General features: G+C 43.0%; 1 protein-coding gene across 7 annotated transcripts in view; it reads right to left on the minus strand.

Annotated features, from left to right (window-relative positions):
* The window catches only part of ralgapa2 (Ral GTPase activating protein catalytic subunit alpha 2), a 487,945-nt gene that overhangs the window by 342,596 nt on the left and 125,225 nt on the right, over positions 1-20,124 (minus strand). For all 7 annotated transcript variants that reach the window (XM_078230304.1, XM_078230302.1, XM_078230299.1 and 4 more), the window contains exons 11-12: positions 5,893-6,072; positions 1,734-1,868 (exon numbers count right to left, since the gene is read on the minus strand). In XM_078230304.1, the coding sequence (XP_078086430.1) occupies positions 1,734-1,868; positions 5,893-6,072 (315 nt within the window). The remainder of the gene's footprint in view (positions 1-1,733; positions 1,869-5,892; positions 6,073-20,124) is intronic.

A 20,124-nucleotide genomic window follows, 5' to 3' on the forward strand; every position in this document is an offset into this window, starting at 1 on the left:
AGCATATCTTTCGGACTGTGGGACGAAACCGGAGCACCTGGAGGAAACCCACGCGGACATGGGGAGAACATGCAAACTCCACACAGACAGTCACCCAAGCCAGGAATCGAACCCGGGTCCCTTGTACTGTGAGGCAGCAGTGCTAACCACTGTGCTACCTTGCCGCCCACATTACTCCACGATACTTGGCGTTAAAAGTAAAATATCAATTGCACTCTCTCCCATCTTTTATTTTCAGAGCCATTGCATATGGCCTCCACACATCCTGTTCCCTTAACATTTTAAGAGGTCACACGACACTAGGTTATAGTCCAACAGGTTTATTTGAAATCACAAGCTTTTGGAGGGCAGCACAGTGGTTAGCACGGCTGCTTCACAGCTCCAGGGACCTGGGTTCGATTCCCGGCTTGGGTCACTGTCTGTGTGGAGTTTGCACATTCTCCTCGTGTCTGCGTGGGTTTCCTCCGGGTGCTCTGGTTTCCTCCCACAGTCCAAAGATGTGCGGGTTAGGTTGATTGGCCATGCTAAAATTGCCCCTTAGTGTCCTGAGATGCGTAGGTTAGAGGGATTAGTGGGTAAAATATGTAGGGATATGGGGGGTAGGGCCTGGGTGGGATTGTGGTCGGTGCAGACTCGATGGGCCGAATGGCCTCTTTCTGTACTGTGGGGTTTCTATGATTGGAGTACTGCTAGTCCAGCCCAGTGGCACCTCCACATCTTAGCATTTTAATCATGTGGAAACAAACAGTTTAAAAATTATTGGTCTCTACTGCAAATTTAATAATAAACATGATCACAGCGCCAGAACAAAATACTGCAGATGCCACAAATATGGAACAAAACAGGAAATGCTGGCAACATTCAGGGCATTGCACAGCAGATGTTTTTATAGAGAAACAGAGCTAGTGTTTCAGGTCAATAACTTTTCATCAGAACTGGAACAGGCAAGTGACAAGCAGCTTTTAAGTACGGAGTGGAAGAACAGGAGTGTTTCCTGTATCATGGTTACCCATCTGGCTGCACCCATCGAGACCACAGCAATGCTCTGTCTATACTCCCCGCTGCCTTGGCAAAGTAGCCAGCATAATTAAGGACCCCAGGCATTCTCTCTTCCATCGGGAAAAAGATACAAAAGTCTGAGGTCACCGACACAAGAACAGCTTCTTCCCTGCTGCCATCAGACTTTTGAATGGACCTACCTCGTACAAAGTTGATCTTTCGCTACACCCTAGCTATGACTGTAACACTACATTCTGCACTCTCTCCTTTCCTTCCCTATGAACTGTATGCTTTGTCTATATAGCGCACAGGAAACAGTACTTTTCACTGTATACTAATACATGTGACAATAATAATTCAAATCAAATCAAAAACCTGGCTGCACCCATCGGGACAACCAGAACATTGTCTGATGTGCGAAGGCAACTCAGTTGACACGGGTCATGCTACACAATGGAGCCAGGCGTGCTGAAACACCCCACAGCTACATTACAATCGGAGATCTATCACCAGTCGAGAATTGACAGAGACCAGACATTTCCATGTTGGGCAGGAATATTTGACATAGAATCGTTTCCAGGTAACACTTTCCAGCAAACGGTTTCAAAAATAAAACATTATCAGAGACCCTGAAGCAGACCACCTCGCAGGGGGAGGGTGAATAAGCCAAAAAATGTCACCCTTAAAAAAAAATCAGATTGGCTCACACAAGAAGAACTTGATCAAGCACTCACCTGAAGTGTTGATTGTGTGCCAGCCTGAACATTTACATTTTCCTCTTCAAAGACACAGCCCCGATTGATAGCGTTTGTAAAAGAATATGTTCTTCCCCAGCTGGATGTGCGCCGATGCCTCGACTGGTGATTGGTCTTCAAAAGCAAAAAATGATTCGATGTGACATTAATTTGAGGTGCGCAACCCTCCAAGCAGAACAAACCTCTTCTCCAATTTTCCAACCAATCTGCCAACACCGACAGGTAGCCAAAAATGTCCAATATTCCAGAGATCAGCTGCTGTCAGGTGGACCAGTGGATGTTGTGTATCTGGACTTTCAAACAGCTTTTGACGAGGTCCCATACAAGAGATTAGTGAGCAAAAATCAAAGCTCATGGTATTGGGGGTAATGTATTGACGTGGATAAAGAACCGGTTGGCAGACAGGAAGCAGAGAGTGGGAATAAACGGGTCCTTTTCAGAGTGGCAGGCAGCGACTAGTGGGGTAACACAAGGTTCAGTGCTGGGACCCCTGCTATTCACAATATACATTAATGATTTGGATGAAGGAATTGAATGCAATATCTCCAAATTTGTAGACGACACTAAGCTGGGTGGCAGCGTGTGCTGTGAGGAGAATGCTAAGAGGCTGCAGGGTGACTTGGACAGGCTGGTTCAGTGTGCAAATACAATATAATGCGGATAAATGTGAGGTTATCCACTTTGGTGGCAAAAACAGGAAGGAAGATTATTATCTGAATGGTGGTAGTTTAGGAAAAGGGGAAATGCAACATGACCTGGGTGTCATGGTCACTGAAGGCTGGCATGCTGGTACAGCAGGCGGTGAGGAAAGCTAATGGCATGCTGGCCTTCATAGCAAGAGGATTTGAGTATAGGAGTAAGGTCTTGCTGCAGTTATACAGGGCCTTGGTGAGGCCACACCTTGGGATTTGTGCGCAGTTTTGGTCTCCTAGTCTGAAGAAAGACATTCTTGCTACTGAGAGTGTCCAGCGAAGGATCACCAGACTGATTCCTGGAATGGCAGGACTGACATATGAAGAGAGACTGGATCGACTGGGCTTGTACTCACTGGAATTTGGAAAAAAGAGGGGATCTCATAGAAATATATAACATCTTGATGGGAGTGGACAGGGTAGATGCAGGAAGAATGTTCCTAATGTTGGGGAAGTGCAGAGCTAGGGGTCACAGTCTAAGAATAACGGGTAAGCCATTCAGGACTGAGATGAGGAAGAACATTTTTACTCAGGAGTTGTAAACCTGTGGAATTCTCTACCACAGAAAGCTGTTGGGGTCAGTTTGTTAGACATGTTCAAGGGGGAGCTGGACGCGGCCCTTGTGGCGAAAGGGATCAAGGGGTATGGAGTGTAAGCAGGAGTGGGATATTGAAAGTGCATGATCATATTGAATGGTGGTGCAGGCTCGAAGGGCCAAATGGCCTCCTCCCGCACCTATTTTCTATGTTTCTATGTCATTGTACCATGCAATAGACAGCAAATTTACATAGCAGGATTAGACCATAAGACATAGGAGCAGAATTAGGCCACTCGGCCCATCGGGTCTGCTCCGCCATTCAATCATGGCTGATTTATTTTCTCATCCCCATTCTCCTGCCTTTTCCCCATAACCCCTGATCCCCTTATTAATCAAGAACCTATCTATCTCTGTCTTAAAGACACTCAATGACCTGGCCTCCACAGCCATCTGCAGCAAAGAGTTCCACAGATTCACCACTCTCTGGCTGAAGAAATTCCTCCTCATCTCTGTTTTAAAGGATTGTCCCTTTAGCCCGAGGTTGTGCCCTCTGGTTCTTTGAGTAAAACAGTTCCCACAGTACCAATCTGGAGATTTGTCTCGTTAAACATCTATAGGCCAGATTTCAGTGCTGCATAGCAACACAAAGTTTAAAGTTTATTTATTAGTCACAAGTAGGCTTACATTAATAATGCAATGAAGTTGCTGTGAAAATCCCCGAGTCGCCACACTCCGGCGCCTGTTCGGGTACACTGAGGGAGAATTTAGCATGGCCAATGCACTAGTAAGCTATTCTTCTGTAAACATTATTTTCCTTTCTTTTATTAAGTATCCACTTTGCTTTTATTTCTTATAAAATGCACATATATACACACATGTGCATGACAAAGACATGAGGGCAACACATACAAACCAAACATACTATTGGCATGCACACACATATAGAATGACTCAACATGAACCTCAGCCAGAGAAGAGAGTCTGCATTTACTTCATTGCTTATTACATCTCTGTAAATAATGATTAATTACTTACTTAGAATATTATTCATGGAAAAAGAAATGGCCATTTGATCTTCCACAACTAATATCTAATCTTCCCTACCAAGGAATCTACGTCCACTGAAAGATTATTCTGTAAGTTTCTCCATACCAAGCAACCCTCCAAAAAGGACGAATAGGAGAGAACCAACATCTTATGCTCAAGATTATTTATTCTTTGAATGACATTTCCACAGAGACGATAATCAAAATAACTCAAAAATAGGGTAGATCCAAGACGTTTTTGGAATAGGCGTACACAGTAGATTAAAATTTCCTTCCTTCTGTTAATGCCTTTAATCATAGAATCTGCAGTGCAGAAGGAGGCCATTTGGCTCATCTAGCCTGCACCTACAACAATCCCACCCAGGTCCTGTCCTATCCCCGTAACCCCACATATTTACCATCCTAATCCCCCTGATATTAAGGGGCAATTTATCCTGGCCAATCAACCTAACCTGCACATTAATAGATCACTCTGATTCATTTGTGCATGCAGATTGACAGCTAAATCTCTTATTTTAGGAAATTACGTCTCGAATCAAGATTAAATGGTGGGAGTAAAAAACAGAATAAAGACAAGTGAAATACTACCTCTTTGGTATTCGATAAACTGGCATCCTGACTGCACAATTCATTAAAGTTCTTAGAAATATAACTAAACAATTTTGGGGCAGAGGGCAGGGCCAACGTGCAGTTATATCGTGACTATTACGGCCACACAACAGCCCAAAGCATTTGACAACCTATTCATTAGCTTTGAAGTGCAGCCATTGTTTTAATGTTATAAAAGCAGCAGCCAATTTGCACACAGCAAATTCCCACAAAAGGAATGTGTAAACTACCAAATAATCTGTTTTTGTGATGAGGGATAAATATTGGCCAGAACATCAGGGATCAAGGATAACTCCCCTCTTCCTCTCCAAAACAGTGACACTGAATCTTTTGCATCTATCTGGAAGGTTTGTTGGGTCTCAATTAAAAGTCCCAATCAAAAAACAGCACTTCCAACAGAGCACCATTTCCTCAGTAACGCATGCACGGACTTCCCACAGATAGAACAGGCTCGTCACACACATTGATATCCCATCTCACACTTGGGAAAATAACAGCTTGAAAGTGAATATTTGGTGTGGAAATGGATTTCTCACAGGTTTCTGAGGGGAGCAGGGAGTCCAAACGCTTGCAAGAGATGTTACTTTTAAAAGTCATTTACAGGATCTCTGGCTAGGCCAGCATTTATTGGCCATCCCTATTTGCCCTCGAATAAGTGGTGGTGAGCCGCCTTCTTGAACCACTGCAGTCCCTGAGATGTTGTTAAGGGAGGGAGTTCCAGGATTTTGACCCAGCGACAGTGAAGGAATGGCTGATGTACTTCCAAGTCAGGATGGTGAGTGACTTGGAGGGAAACTTGCAGGTGGTGGTCGTGTTGCCCTGGTATCTGTTGCCCTTGCCCTGCTAGATGGCAGTAGTTGTGTGTTTGGAAGGTGCTGTCTAAAGAACCTTGGTGCTTTTCCATTGCTGAAGTGGCTAAATACAACGTGTTAAAATGCGGAGTATTTTCCTGGCACAAAAACGCCCTTAAGCCCACTGTCCAAAGCACATCCACTGCTGCACCTGTTGAATTCAGTTTCACTCAATTATAAATGGCTGATCTAGAAAGGATTTCACTCTGGCACTCAATACTTGGATTAAATGCAAACCTTGGAGGAAACAAGAGATTTGAAGACTTCAGACAAGCTAATAAATCACCCATCATTTTGAATCCTTGCTTTCCATATTATCGAAAGAAAACACAAATTGACATGAAAAAAATAGAAAAGTGGCCAAGTGCTACAGTACACATTTGAAAATGCCAACTTGTTTACCTCCTTGCTATTGGTCAGTGTTACAGAAAGAGTCTCTGAATGGTCCACTATGTCATCATCCATTTCCATCTTTTCTGGCTCTGCCATAAATGTAGGTTTGTTTTCTTGCAAGATCCATTTTCGATAAACCTTTACAACCTTTTTTATTGCTGATGCTTCACAAGATGGCAGCAGAAAACCCTGGAGAGAGAGAGAGGGAGAGAGGAGAGAGAGACAGACAGACACCAATTAGATACACGAGTTCCACAAATTATGGGCAACACGGTGGCAAAGTGGTTATTAGCATTGCTGTCTCACAGCTCCAGGGACCTGGGTCAATTGCTGGCTTGGGTCACTGTCTGGGTGGAGTTTGCACATTGTCCCTTTGTGTGGATTTCCTCCGGCTGCTCCAGTTTCCTCCCACAGTCGAAAGATGTGCAGGTTAGGTGCATTGGTCATGCTAAATTGCTCCTTAATGTCCCGGGATGTGGAGGTTAGAGGGATTAGCAGGGTAAATATGTGGGGTTACGGGGATAGGGCCTGGGTGGGTTTGTCGTCGGTGCAGACTCGATGGGCCGAATGGCCTCCTTCTGCACTGTAGGGTTTCTATGATTCTACGATGATTCTATGACACCACCTCGATTTAGAAAGGCAGGCACCAGGAAGTAAACATGGGTTTAATGATATTTGAAACGGTAAACATATCAGAAGCACTGACCAAAATTTACCCAATAATTTATAACTTGACAAACTCCTCATTTGTTCTGAGAGGGATGTGCTGTGACCACAGGAATTTCTTCAATCTAATCCGAACTATAGGAAGAAACATGAGGAATAATGTATGCTGGGTGGGTGACATAGGATGGTAGAGGTTCACTCTGTGAGCAGCAATGGTTTAATAGCATTTCGTCACAATATCCTTTTCGTTCAACAATTCAACTCATGAGCTTAGATTTCAATCGATAGAAGAATTAAGCGGAGATAGAAGCAACAAATCAGTACGTGCGTTACTTAACTACCCAGGGAGTGGAACTGAAATTGGGGGTTGGGGTGGGTGGGGGGGGGGGGGAATTGCACAAACGGTTGAATTTGTATTTTTAACTGATGACTAGTTTATAATGAGTAGACGGTTTATAGATCAAAACTTGCTTCCCTAAAGCATTTCCCATTTATGCACTGTGAGCTTGCTGCAATAACCAACTGACATTTTGTTGTAAGGTTTAATTCTGAAACGGGTTTCTGTGATAGTTCACAGTACAGAAGGAATTTCACAGCAAGGAGGAACAGCCATTAAAGGCGATTCAACTAAGTTGACCTGCCTTGAATGCAAAAGCAGCCTGAGTTTTATTTTCCTTCTCTTCCGAGAGCCAGATCGTGGAAATGCCTGAGGGATCAAGGTCTATTCCAATTTGCAATACAAAACAGAGAATTGAAACAATGACCCAAAATATTTGGTGAAACACTTAAAGTTGGAAGTCCATACCATCTAACCTGATACAGAAACAGTAATCAGAGTCCAGATCTCAAAGTTTGACATAATAACAAAAACCTGAATTTGAGAACACACCTTTGAGAGAATTATATGCACTATACTCTAAGAGGAGTGTTACAATTTTTCTGAGAAGGGATACAGACTTTAAATGTAACCTGTTCATTATTTTTATAAACATTAACTTGCTTTCAATATTCTTCGAACATTTTGATTTGATTTTATTGCTAATGCTTTGACATTTTTAAATATATATTTTATGCTATCAGTACTTAAGCAAACTACAATTTGTCTGCCAATAAAGCTCAAGCATCAGTACAGCTCCACTATCTAATTAGCACTGCAGTCCATGGTACAGCAGTGCAGAAATTCACATGCCAGTCAGTCATAGAGTAGTTATGGCATAGAAGGTTGTCGTTCGGCCCATCAAATCCATGCTGGTACTCTGGAGCAGCACAGTCAGACCCATTCCACTACTATCTCAGTAACCCTGCGGGTTTATTTCCCTCAAGTTCCCAACTAATTTCATTTTGAAATCACTAATTACATTCTTCTCCGCCACCCTAATAGGCAATGAGCTTCAGGTCATTCATTACCACTTGCTGTGTGAAAGAAAATGATCAAATGAAGGTGTACTCACATCAACCATTACAACCTAAATGCACCTTTTAAGGAATCAGTCCTGATATAGACCTATGGAAAAGATTTTTTTGATTTGATTTGATTTATTATTGTCACATGTATTAGCATACAGTGAAAAGTATTGTTTCTTGTGCACCATACAGACAAAGCATACCGTTCATAGAGAAGGAAATGAGGGAGTGCAGAACGTAGTGTTACAGTCATAGCTGGGGTGTAGAGAAAGATCAACTTAACGCAAGGTAAATCCATTCAAAAGTCTGACAGCAGCAGGGAAGAAGCTGTTCTTAAGTCGGTTGGTGCGTGACCTCAGACTTTTGTATCTTTTTCCCCACGGAAGAAGGCTGTTAGAGAGAATGTCCGGGGTCCTTAATAATGCCGACGGTTACACACTCCCACAAATGAATCGAATCCACACTGCTCTTGTACCCGTTTTTACCCCCCCCCACCTCCCAAAAATTGAAAGCAGCTCTAATGCTGTTCCTTAGCTAGATAAAACATCTGCTTCAACAATACAGGTGGCAGAACGATTGATCAAGAATTCAGCAGAAAAACAAAAATCTAGCAAGTCAGTAAAAATGGACAGGAAAGGAGGTGGTGGAACTCCACAAGTCAGACACTTAGAAGAGCAGAGAGATTCAAGGTATTACAAACTCGGGACTTCACAAAATTGTATGTTCTGAAATGTCTCTTTTAAGTTCGGGTGGGCACAGCAAGTCGTCTCACAACACCAGGTTAAAGTCCAACAAGTTTATTTGGAACCACAAAATGATATAAAAGGAGCAGAAAACTTCAATTCTTAAATAAACTTGGAATTTGCCTGACTAAGTTTTGTACATCAAATAATAAAAAACCTAATTATATACATTTAAAGTTCTATAAATTTCGACAGTTAAACTGCAACCTTATAAAAGCACATGAAAATATACAGTTAAACCACCCTTTGTCATTTATTTTAATTATTTGGTGACCTATTGTCTAGGACTTAGTTTAAAAAAAAGACAGCACTTCCTGAAAAACACTGGAACAATAGTGCTTTAAAGTCGGTGTGAATTTGCATTTGAGCCAAAGACCAGGAAAGCTTGGAAGGGAAGTACTCACTGGGGTCAGAGTTAGAACTAGGCTTAGGATCGTTGATTGACCGCGATTGTATGAAGAATGGAGGTGGATCTAGAATGGGGCTTGATACAGAGGTTTCTGGAGAAAACCAGGCAAATGAAATGAAACAGGTTTAAAGACATTGATAGCGGTAGGGAGTGAAAATACTGCTTTGCCAACTTCAGCCTGAATTAAACCAATTTTTTCCCCTTCCCATCAGTGATGGCAACTTTAGCTTGCCAATTTTAAAATATAATTGGAGGTTATTCAAAATATAGGTGTTATCACGGTACTGGACATTTAATTGGGTACCTTCAAAATTGATCTGAAAAAACAAGCACTTGTTACAGTGTGATTGCTCCACCAGAGGGTGCTACAACTCCATTTAAAAGAAGCCTTTCACAGTCCTAAAAGATTCACACTTTGCACTGAATCTTGGAAACCTCTGAAAATATCAATGCAGAGTCCTGCATGCTTATCTGTTTGATTCAGACCAGATCCTCGATCAACATACATTCAACATGCATTCCAGTCCGACTCAGGCTTCTTCAGCTCATTCTACAATACATTGATGACTATTGGTGTTGTTTCTGTTCTCACCTAGTAAACTTCATTTACTTTGCTTCCAATTTCCACCACACTCACCTCCATACGGTCCATCTCCAACACTTCCATCGCCATTTTTGGAAATAGGATGTCTCTTCATCATGATAAGCCCACCAATTCCCACAGATCCTCTATCACCCTTCTTCACATTCTGCCTCCTTTGAGGGGACCCCCCCATTCGGTTCTTGCAGTTTCTCAGTCTGTCAAATCCGTTCTGATAATGCAACCTTCCACAACACCATGTCAGGTAAGTCTTCCTATTTACACACAGGATTCCCAAACTCCCAGCTCTCACCAACTACAGGACTCTCAACCCTGCCTGGCCCATGTCCTGCGCTTCTGCCATCACTCCCTCCCTCTCCCCAGAACGTTAACAGGAACCCTTGACCTCATTTTCCACCATACCAGTCCCCACATTCAAGGGATCATTCTCCACTATATCCGCGCCCTCAGCATTCTGAAGGGACCATTCCCTCAACATTCCTCAATCATCCCCAACATCTTCTGCCAGCTTTCCACGGCACCTTCCCATGTAATCGTTCCTTTACCTCCTTCCTGTTCATCACCCAAGGCCAGAAACCCTATTTCCAGGTGAAGCAGCAATTGATTTGATTTCATTTATTATCGTCACGTTTTAGTATATAGTGAAAAGTATTGTTTCTTGCGCGCTATACAGACAAAGCATACCGTACATAGAGAAGGAAAGGAGAGAGTGCAGAATGTAGTGTTACAGTCATAGCTAGGGTGTAGAGAAAGATCAACTTAATGCGGGGTAGGTCTATTCAAAAGTCGGATGGCAGCAGGGAAGAAGCTGTTCTCGAGTCAGCTGGTACGTGACCTCAGACTTTTGTATCTTTTTCCCAACGGAAGGTGGTGGAAGAGAGTATGTCCGGTGTGTGTGTGGGGTCCTTGATTATGCTGGCTGCTTTTCCGAGGCAGCGGGAAGTGTAGACAGAGTCAATGGATGGGAGGTTGGTTTGCGTGATGGATTGGGCTACATTCACGACCTTTTGTTGTAGTTAATTGTACTTCTTTCAATTCGCTGCTCGCAATGTGGTCTCCTCCTCATTCAAGGAGCTAAACACAGATTGAGGGTACTGCTCTGCGGAACACCTCCTTCCAGTCCACAATAATAACCTCCATTTTAATTCACCACTTTGCTCTCCCACTGTCATGACTGCCCTCGGCTGCTGTGTTCCAATGAAGTTCAATGCAGGCTCAAGGCACAACACACCTTATCATCGATTAGGCATTTGGTAGCCTTCCGGATTCAACACAAGAGTTCAACAGTCTTGTCCATGAACTCTGCCTCACATTTTGAATCTTTTTTTTGCACGTGCCAATCTTACTCTTGTTGTCCATATTTTTGCTTTCAGAGCTATTGATTATTCAGTCATTCACAATCACTCTGATCAAATGCATTGTTTCTTTACTGCAACCATTACCACTCCCTTTGCCTTTACCTCCTTACATCTTTGTGATTTAATCTCTTCCACCCTCTTCCCTATCCCAGACCTTTCCTTTTGTTCCCGCCTTATAATATGAAGCGTCACGGGTGAGGTTCACCAGCCACGCTCGCCCCAAAACTGGAGAATCCAGCCCGAGGTAAAAGGACATTTGCGTTCATAGAATCTTACAGTGCAGAAGGAGGCCGTTCGGCCCATGGAGTCTGCACTGGCCACAATCCCACACAGGCCCCATCCGCATAACCGCAGGCATTTGCTCGTTCCCCCTGACACCAAGGGGAAATTTAGCGTGGGGGCCAATCCACCTAACCCGCAAACCTTGGAGCCTTGCCCGCTCCCCACCTGCTACGGGCGGGACAGGAGAATTCCCCCCAGTACGTCTACCTTTTCAGTTCTGAAAAACAGTAATATTTAAGACAAAACATTGACATTCGCTCCATAGATGCTATTAGATCTGCTGAATATTTCCAGCACCTTGTTTTTATTTCCGATTTCCAGCATCCGCTGTATTTTGCTTTCACATTCCATACTCACTTGGATAAAATACGTCAGACGGCACAATCAAAAGAGACTGATGTTCTGCAATAAAACTTTGATTTTTTACATGTTAAGTGCAGAACAAACTATTTAATGTGGTACAATATTAATGTGTGATTAGTTAAACGCTCATATTTTGACTAGATTGTAAACCTGCACATCACTAGATGTGCCGTGCCCCAAATATTATTTGAAAAATAGTAACCTGCAAAAAGAAATCACTGCTGATCCACAATCATCTATAAACAGAGGTAACAATGCAAGACAGAAACACTTCAACAGGTTTCAAAGTTTAATCCTGGAAAGCTTTTTTTTGGTCAAACTAGTTCATCATAGGTCGTCTATTTCAATCATTCTGCCAAAAGATGTTGTTCTAGCTGAATGGAAAATAAGATGCACCTATCCACAAGAAAAGATCAAAGTCACATCTGACTACAAGTATGCACCTCTGGTCAATCATTTCACATCTTGGGAAAGGGGTAGTGTTATAATACCTCAATCACAATAGTCTAACTAACTTATCAGGATTTGGAAGAGTTCATCTAATTTGCTAAATCTCTCAACCTTGTTCCGAGATGCAAAAACATTTTTAAAAATTCATTCCAGGGATGTGGGTGTCGCTGGCTAGGCCGGCATTCATTGCCCATCCCTAATTGCCCTTGAAAAGGTGGTGGTGAGCTGCCTTCTTGAATCAGTGCAGTCCATGTGATGTAGGTGCATCCACAGTACTGTTAGGGAATGTGTTCCAGGCTTTTGACCCAGCGACAGTGAAGGAACAGCAGTGTATTTCCAAGTCAGGGTGATGTGTACCTTGGAGTTGAACTTCTAGATGGTGTCCCCAGGTATCTGCTGCCCTTGTCCTTCCAGATGGTAGTGTTTGTGGGTTTGGAAGGTGCTGTCTAAGGAGCCTTGGTGAGTTCCTGCTGTGCATGTTGTAGACGGTACACACTGCTGCCACTGTGCATTGGGTGGTGGAGGGAGTGAATGTTTGCGGTGGGACAGTAATCAAGTGGGCTGCACAATAGTCCTCAACATTTCAAAACCTCGGGACCATATCTAATAAGTAGCACTGCATGTATGACACAGTGTCTGGAAAGGCTCAGTAGACCAAGGTCCACCACACTACGAAAACAAAAAGGGACGGTCAATAGGGAATTAAAGGTGCTATATTTAAATGCCCGCAGTGTCCGGAACAAGATAGATGAGCTTGTGGCCCAGATTGTGACTGGCAGGTATGATGTGGTAGGCATCACAGAGACGTGGTTGCAGGGGGTTCAGGACTGGCAGTTAAACATCCAGGGATTCACAACCTATCGAAAAGACAGAGGGGTGGGTAGAGGGGGCGGGGTTGCCTTGTTAATTAGAAATGAAATTAAATCAATAGCACTAAACGACATAGGGTCAGACGATGTGGAGTCTGTGTGGGTAGAGTTGAGGAACCACAAAGGCAAAAAAACCATAATGGGAGTTATGTACAGGCCTCCTGACAGTGGTCAGGACCAGGGGCACAAAATGCACCATGAAATAGAAAGGGCATGTCAGAAAGGCAAGGTCACAGTGATCATGGGGGATTTCAATATGCAGGTGGACTGGGTAAATAATGTTGCCAGTGGACCCAAAGAAAGGGAATTCATTGAATGTTTACAGGATGGCTTTTTGGAACAGCTTGTGATGGAGCCCACGAGGGAACAGGCTATTCTGGACTTAGTGTTATGTAATGAGCCAGACGTGATAAAAGATCTTAAAGTAAGGGAACACTTAGGAAGCAGTGATCATAATATGGTAGAATTCAGTCTGCAATTTGAAAGAAGGAAGGCAGAATCAGATGTGAAGGTTCTACAGTTAAATAAAGGTAATTACAGGCGCATGAGGGAGGAACTGACAAAAATCGACTGGAAGCAGAGCCTAATGGGAAAGACAGTAGAACAGCAATGGCAGGAGTTTCTGGGAGTAATTGAGGACACAGTGCAGAGGTTCATCCCAAACAAAAGAAAGGTTATCAGAGGGGGGATTAGGCAGCCATGGCTGACAAAGGAAGTCAGGGAATGCATCAAGGCAAAAGAGAGAGCCTATAATGTGGCAAAGAGTAGTGGGAAGTCAGAAGATTGGGAAGGCTATAAAAACAAACAGAGGATAACAAAGAGAGAAATAAGGAAGGAGAGGATCAAATATGAAGGTAGGCTAGCCAGTAACATTAGGAATGATAGTAAAAGTTTCTTTAAATACATTAAAAACAAACGGGAGGCAAAAGTAGACATTGGGCCGCTCCAAAATGACGCTGGTAATCTAGTGATGGGAGACAAGGAAATAGCTGAGGAACTTAATAAGTACTTTGCGTCAGTCTTCACAGTAGAAGACATGAGTAATATCCCAACAATTCAGGAAAGTCAGGGGGCAGAGTTGAATATGGTTGCCATCACAAAGGAGAAAGTGCTAGAGAAACTAAAAGGTCTGAAAATTGATAAATCTCCGGGCCCAGATGGGCTACATCCTAGAGTTCTAAAGGAGATAGCTGAAGAAATAGTGGAGGCGTTAGTTATGATCTTTCAAAAGTCACTGGAGTCAGGGAAAGTCCCAGAGGATTGGAAAATCGCTGTTGTAACCCCACTGTTCAAGAAGGGAACAAGAAAAAAGATGGAAAATTATAGGCCAATTAGCCTAACCTCAGTTGTTGGCAAAATTCTAGAATCCATCGTTAAGGATGAGATTTAGTAAGGGGAGGTCGTGCCTGACAAACCTGTTAGAGTTCTTTGAAGAGATAACAAATAGGTTAGACCAAGGAGAGCCAATGGATGTTATCTATCTTGACTTCCAAAAGGCCTTTGACAAGGTGCCTCACGGGAGACTGCTGAGTAAAATAAGGGCCCATGGTATTCGAGGCAAGGTACTAACATGGATTGACGATTGGCTGTCAGACAGAAGGCAGAGAGTTGGGATAAAAGGTTCTTTCTCAGAATGGCAACCGGTGACAAGTGGTGTCCCGCAGGGTTCAGTGTTGGGGCCACAGCTGTTCTCTTTATATATTAACGATCTAGATGACGGGACTGGGAGCATTCTGGCCAAGTTTGCCGATGATACAAAGATAGGTGGAGGGGCAGGTAGTATTGAGGAGGTGGGGAGGCTGCAGAAAGATTTAGACAGTTTAGGAGAGTGGTCCAAGAAGTGGCTGATGAAATTCAACGTGGGCAAGTGCGAGGTCGTACACTTTGGAAAAAAGAATAGAGGCATGGACTATTTTCTAAACGGTGACAAAATTCATAATGCTAAAGTGCAAAGGGACTTGGGAGTCCTAGTCCAGGATTCTCTAAAGGTAAACTTGCAGGTTGAGTCCGTAATTAAGAAAGCAAATGTAATGTTGTCATTTATCTCAAGAGGCTTGGAATACAAAAGCAGGGATGTACTTCTGAGGCTTTATAAAGCACTGGTTAGGCCCCATTTGGAGTACTGTGAGCAATTTTGGGCCCCACACCTCAGGAAGGACATACTGGCGCTGGAGCGGGTCCAGCGGAGATTCACACGGATGATCCCAGGAATGGTAGGCCTGACATACGATGAACGTCTGAGGATCGTGGGATTATATTCATTGGAGTTTAGGAGGTTGAGGGGAGATCTGATAGAAACTTACAAGATAATGAACGGCTTAGATAGGATGGACGTAGGGAAGTTGTTTCCATTAACAGGGGAGACTAGGACGCGGGGGCACAGCCTTAGAATAAAAGGGAGTCACTTTAGAACAGAGATGAGGAGAAATTTCTTCAGCCAGAGAGTGGTGGGTCTGTGGAATTCATTGCCACAGAGGGCTGTGGAGGCCGAGACGTTGAGCGTCTTCAAGACAGAAATTGATAAATTCTTGATTTCTCGAGGAATTAAGGGCTATGGGGAGAGAGCGGGTAAATGGAGTTGAAATCAACCATGATTGAATGGTGGAGTGGACTCGATGGGCCGAATGGCCTTACTTCCGCTCCTATGTCTTATGGTCTTATGGTCTTATGACTGCCTCTGAAATACAAACACAAGTCATGATATATAGGTGCGTGCCATTACAATATTAGAAGCAGTATGCCACTAATGAAAGCAAGCTCAACCCAATTAAATTTCTCCCCTCCATTAGTGACCTAGTGGGTACCATCAAAAGTGACATGATTCCCTTTATTGAAGAAAACACCCAGGGCCGGTGGTTACTTTCTCATCTGAATAACAACTCCACAATCATGATATCCAGACAGAGCTGACTAGGTCAACATGGCGTGTTCGGTCATAAAATGTCCCAATTCAACTATTGTAAAGAGTGACCAGAACATTACATATTTAACTTCTACAGGGTTTGCAAACTCTTCTGAATGACTAACATTCAGCTCTTCAGCTGATTCATCACAAACCGATCTGTGGCAGGATGAACAAAGGTTGTTTGAAAAAATTGACGGAACACTGGAAATTCCCACGCAAGTTCTGCTGCGGAGCAGAATCAAATATTGCAATCTTGTTCAGTGTGTTGCTGAGAAATATCCGGTCCTTGCTCCTGCGCTCAGCTCAATCCAAAGCCATACTCAATAATGTGTTTCTGAAGGAGTGTCTACTCCATTCCAGGAAAGTCAACACAGGAGGTGCCAAAGCATTGCATGTTCTTTGTACCGCCTGTAAGAGTTTGCTCCTAAGGAAGACCACCACCCTACACTCTTGCATACACATTACTGAAAGTGTCATCATATCATCCAACTTCAAAAAATATCGGGGTATGTGTTATGAAAATGTGTTAATCCTCTCTCCGAGAACTAACACACAACCACTCAAAGGGAAGCACCACCCTTCATAATCTGTTAAAAAGAGAGAAGGGCTAATATCTGCGCTTCAGCAACTTTTGGTGGTTAAATCAAAATAACTACCCGAGATTCTCTCCATAAAATCAACAGGTAACACTTCATTTATCTAACTAACAGTGAACAGGTTAACTAAACTAGTAACAAAAATAAAACACTATTCTAATGGAATACTGTTTAGATAAATTCAATTCCCACTTATTAACAAAAAAAATAGAAATTTTAGTCACTCTCAAAATACAACCAGGTTTTATCTTCCGGAATCTTCTGTTTTCTTCTGTCTTCACTGTCGAGATGAGGCTTTCTTTTAAGACATAAATGTGGCTGTTATGCTGGCAGATGGCAGTTACTAGCTGTCTCTCTGAAGCTGTGAGCTGTGGCAAAGGCAGTTGCTGGGAGCTGTCTCTTATACCCCCTGATGACATGGCAACATCCCCCCCCTCCCCCACCCAATAAGATTGGTTCTCAGGTTGCCAAAACATCAAATTCAAATCTGATCGGCTGCTGTTATTCAAATGCCTAGTTTAAACAGATTGGGCAAACTTCTAAAACAGCTCGTTTTGGTGACACTACTGCCTAGCCTCTCAATACAATGTTTCACTCTATGCTCTCTGTGTACTTGCATCATACTTGCACGGGCGGCACGGTAGCACAGTGGTTAGCACTGCTGCTTCACAGCTCCAGGGACCTGGGTTCGATTCCCGGCTTGGGTCACTGTCTGTGTGGAGTTTGCACATTCTCCTCGTGTCTGCGTGGGTTTCCTCCGGGTGCTCCGGTTTCCTCCCACAGTCCAAAGATGTATGGGTTAGGTTGATTGGCCATGCTAAAAATTGCCCTTAGTGTCCTGAGATGCATAGATTAGAGGGATTAGTTGGGTAAATATGTAGGGATATGGGAGTAGGGCCTGGGTGGGATTGTGGTCGGTGCAGACTCGATGGGCCGAATGGCTTCTTTCTGTACTGTAGGGTTTCTATGATTTCTATGATGATTTGCACCTGCAACTCTTTTTTTAAAACTCTAAGTACAGACAAAGCAAAACCACCTTTTAAACGCCAATTTTACAAACATCAAAGTCACAACAGTATGGGAAATCGGAGATGCCCATTGTTACCATGGTGCAACTCTTCTGATCTTTCTATACTCGGATATAATGTTACATAATTTGTAGAGGTATTACAGAAGGTGATGAAGGCAAATGGGATTGTGTCAGTTAGTGAACCACCCACCCTCAAGAAGCAGATTTTTTTTTTGTAAACACACAACATAATCCATCTAATGGACTGGAAACTGATAAAACTGAACAAGGACCAGTAAGTTTAAGTGTAAGGCAGCCCTACATCTTAAGCGAGGAGCATTTTCATTTCTCGTAGACAGTTTTAACTTTTGGGAAGCAGTCACTGAAAACCATTATGCGCACGGAGCCAGTTAAACGGGGTAATTATTGCGAAGGATTGAGATTTCTGAAGTTTCCCCAACGTTATTTTCACCTTATTAATTTAGTAAGAAACAGAACACCTGCTCTGTAACCGAGCTACCGTTTCAAAAGATGTTGTCAACTTGAAATAAATCCAATAAACACGCCGTGTGCCAAACGTACCGAATCTTGAATAGTTTTTATACATGGTAAAATCCTCGGTTGCAAGCATGTGTGTTTTCCAAATGACTAAACAGAGCTGGGTTCTCACATTTGTCAAGTAGCAGTTCTACGGTCATGAAGGTTAACATTCTATGCCCACAGACTAAAGTCAAACAAACATATTGATGAAAATAACATTGAAAATAAATAATTGAAATCGTTTAGGCTCCAGCTGCGATGAGCTAAAGACACATGAAGAAACCCTTTCATTATTTATCACATTTATGTAGAAGTCTGCATAATTTATTATGCTGATTTAATTCAATCAGTATTCAGAACTGAGACTTCAAAATGTAATGAATATTTTATTTACAACACATTTTGAGCAAGCCAAGAATATCATGCCCTAATAATGAGTGCATAATATAGAAATATAACTGTATGTTTGGCTAGTGGTTATGATGCTGGACTAGCAAGGTCATGGGTTCAAATCCCCACTATGCGCTGAATGCAATAAAATCTAGCAATGTGTGATCGGGCACCAGTAGAGAAAAAGATGACCATGAAAGATGTGCAATGGTTATAAAAATCCACTGGTTCATTAATGCCGTTTAGGGATGGGGAGACCCCATTCCCACAGAGTCTGGTGCACATTTGACTCCAGTCCCAAAGAAGACGCTCGACTCTTAATGCGAACGGAGCAACCCTGGATGAGCAATAAATGTTCCTTGGCAGCACATAAACACTGTCACAAATGGAGAAGCCAGACTTCTGTAAGAGGTTGTTTTCTATGAGTGAGGAACTTAAATGGAATTATTGGCATCGATTCCAATCTCCATCTGACCCAGGTTTGCTTAATGTAAACACTGACAGAGGAATGGCACTTTAATCCCCCTCTCGAGAACACAAAATACAAACAAAAGCTTCTCCTCTCCCAAACAGCTAAGCTTCCACACAAACACCACCTTCCCTAACTAAGCATTCATTATTGACTGACATTTACTTAATGTAAGGTGAACAGTATTTTGATTGCATTCAAATGATTTGATAATTTCTACTAGCCTTCTTGATGCTGTTCCTTACAAGTTAATCCAAATTCTTACTCTTCTTTCCATACCCAATTCCAATACGTGCCTTGGTAAATACATAATGAGGAGAATTTCATTGTTGGTCAATTTGACTTGTTTTTATAAACTGCAAGACTGTAGGAATGGAGTTCAGGGTAAACCTTTTTAGGTGTTTTCGGTACATGACATTTGTAAAGAATAACCTGGACATTATTATAGTCGGCACGGTGGCACAGTGGTTAGCACTGCTGCCTCACAGCACCAGGGACCCGGGTTCAATTCTGGCCTCGGGTCACTGTATGTGCGGAGTTTGCGCATTCTCCCTGTCTCTGTGTGGGTTTTCTCCGGGTGCTCCAGTTTCCTCCCACAGTCCAAAGATGTGCGGGTTAGGTTGATTGGCCATGCTAAATTGACCCTAGTGTCAGGGGTATTAGCAGGGTAAATATGTGGGGTTACGGGAATAGGGCATGGGTGGGAGAGCGGTCGGTGCAGACTCGATGGGCCGAATGGCCTCCACCTGAACTGTAGGGAACTCTATGGTTATATTGCTGTTTGAATATTTCAAAGACCAAAGGATTGATTCCCACCCCCTCCTTCCTCTGTCACTCTGGCTTCCAGGCAAGCAACTTCTTAATTTTAAAATTCACATCCATTTTCAAATCCCTCCGTGGCCTCACCCTGCTCCATTTCTGTAATCTCCTCCAGTCTCTCAACCCTCCAAAATATCTGCTTTCCTATGCATTCCGAATTTTAGTTGTTCCACCGCTGGTGGCCATGCCTTAGGTTGCATAGACCCCAGCTCTGGAATATCATCCTACACCTCTCCACCTCTTCATCTTGCTTTCCTCCTTTAAGTCACTCATCAAAACCTATTTCTTTATCCAAGCTCTTGGTCATCTGACCTAAAGTTCCTGAAGTGGTTTGGTGTCATACTTTCTTTATAATGCTCCTTGGGGGT

The sequence above is a fragment of the Mustelus asterias genome, chromosome 15 (assembly GCF_964213995.1).
Source record: "Mustelus asterias chromosome 15, sMusAst1.hap1.1, whole genome shotgun sequence".
Classification (NCBI taxonomy): domain Eukaryota; kingdom Metazoa; phylum Chordata; class Chondrichthyes; order Carcharhiniformes; family Triakidae; genus Mustelus; species Mustelus asterias.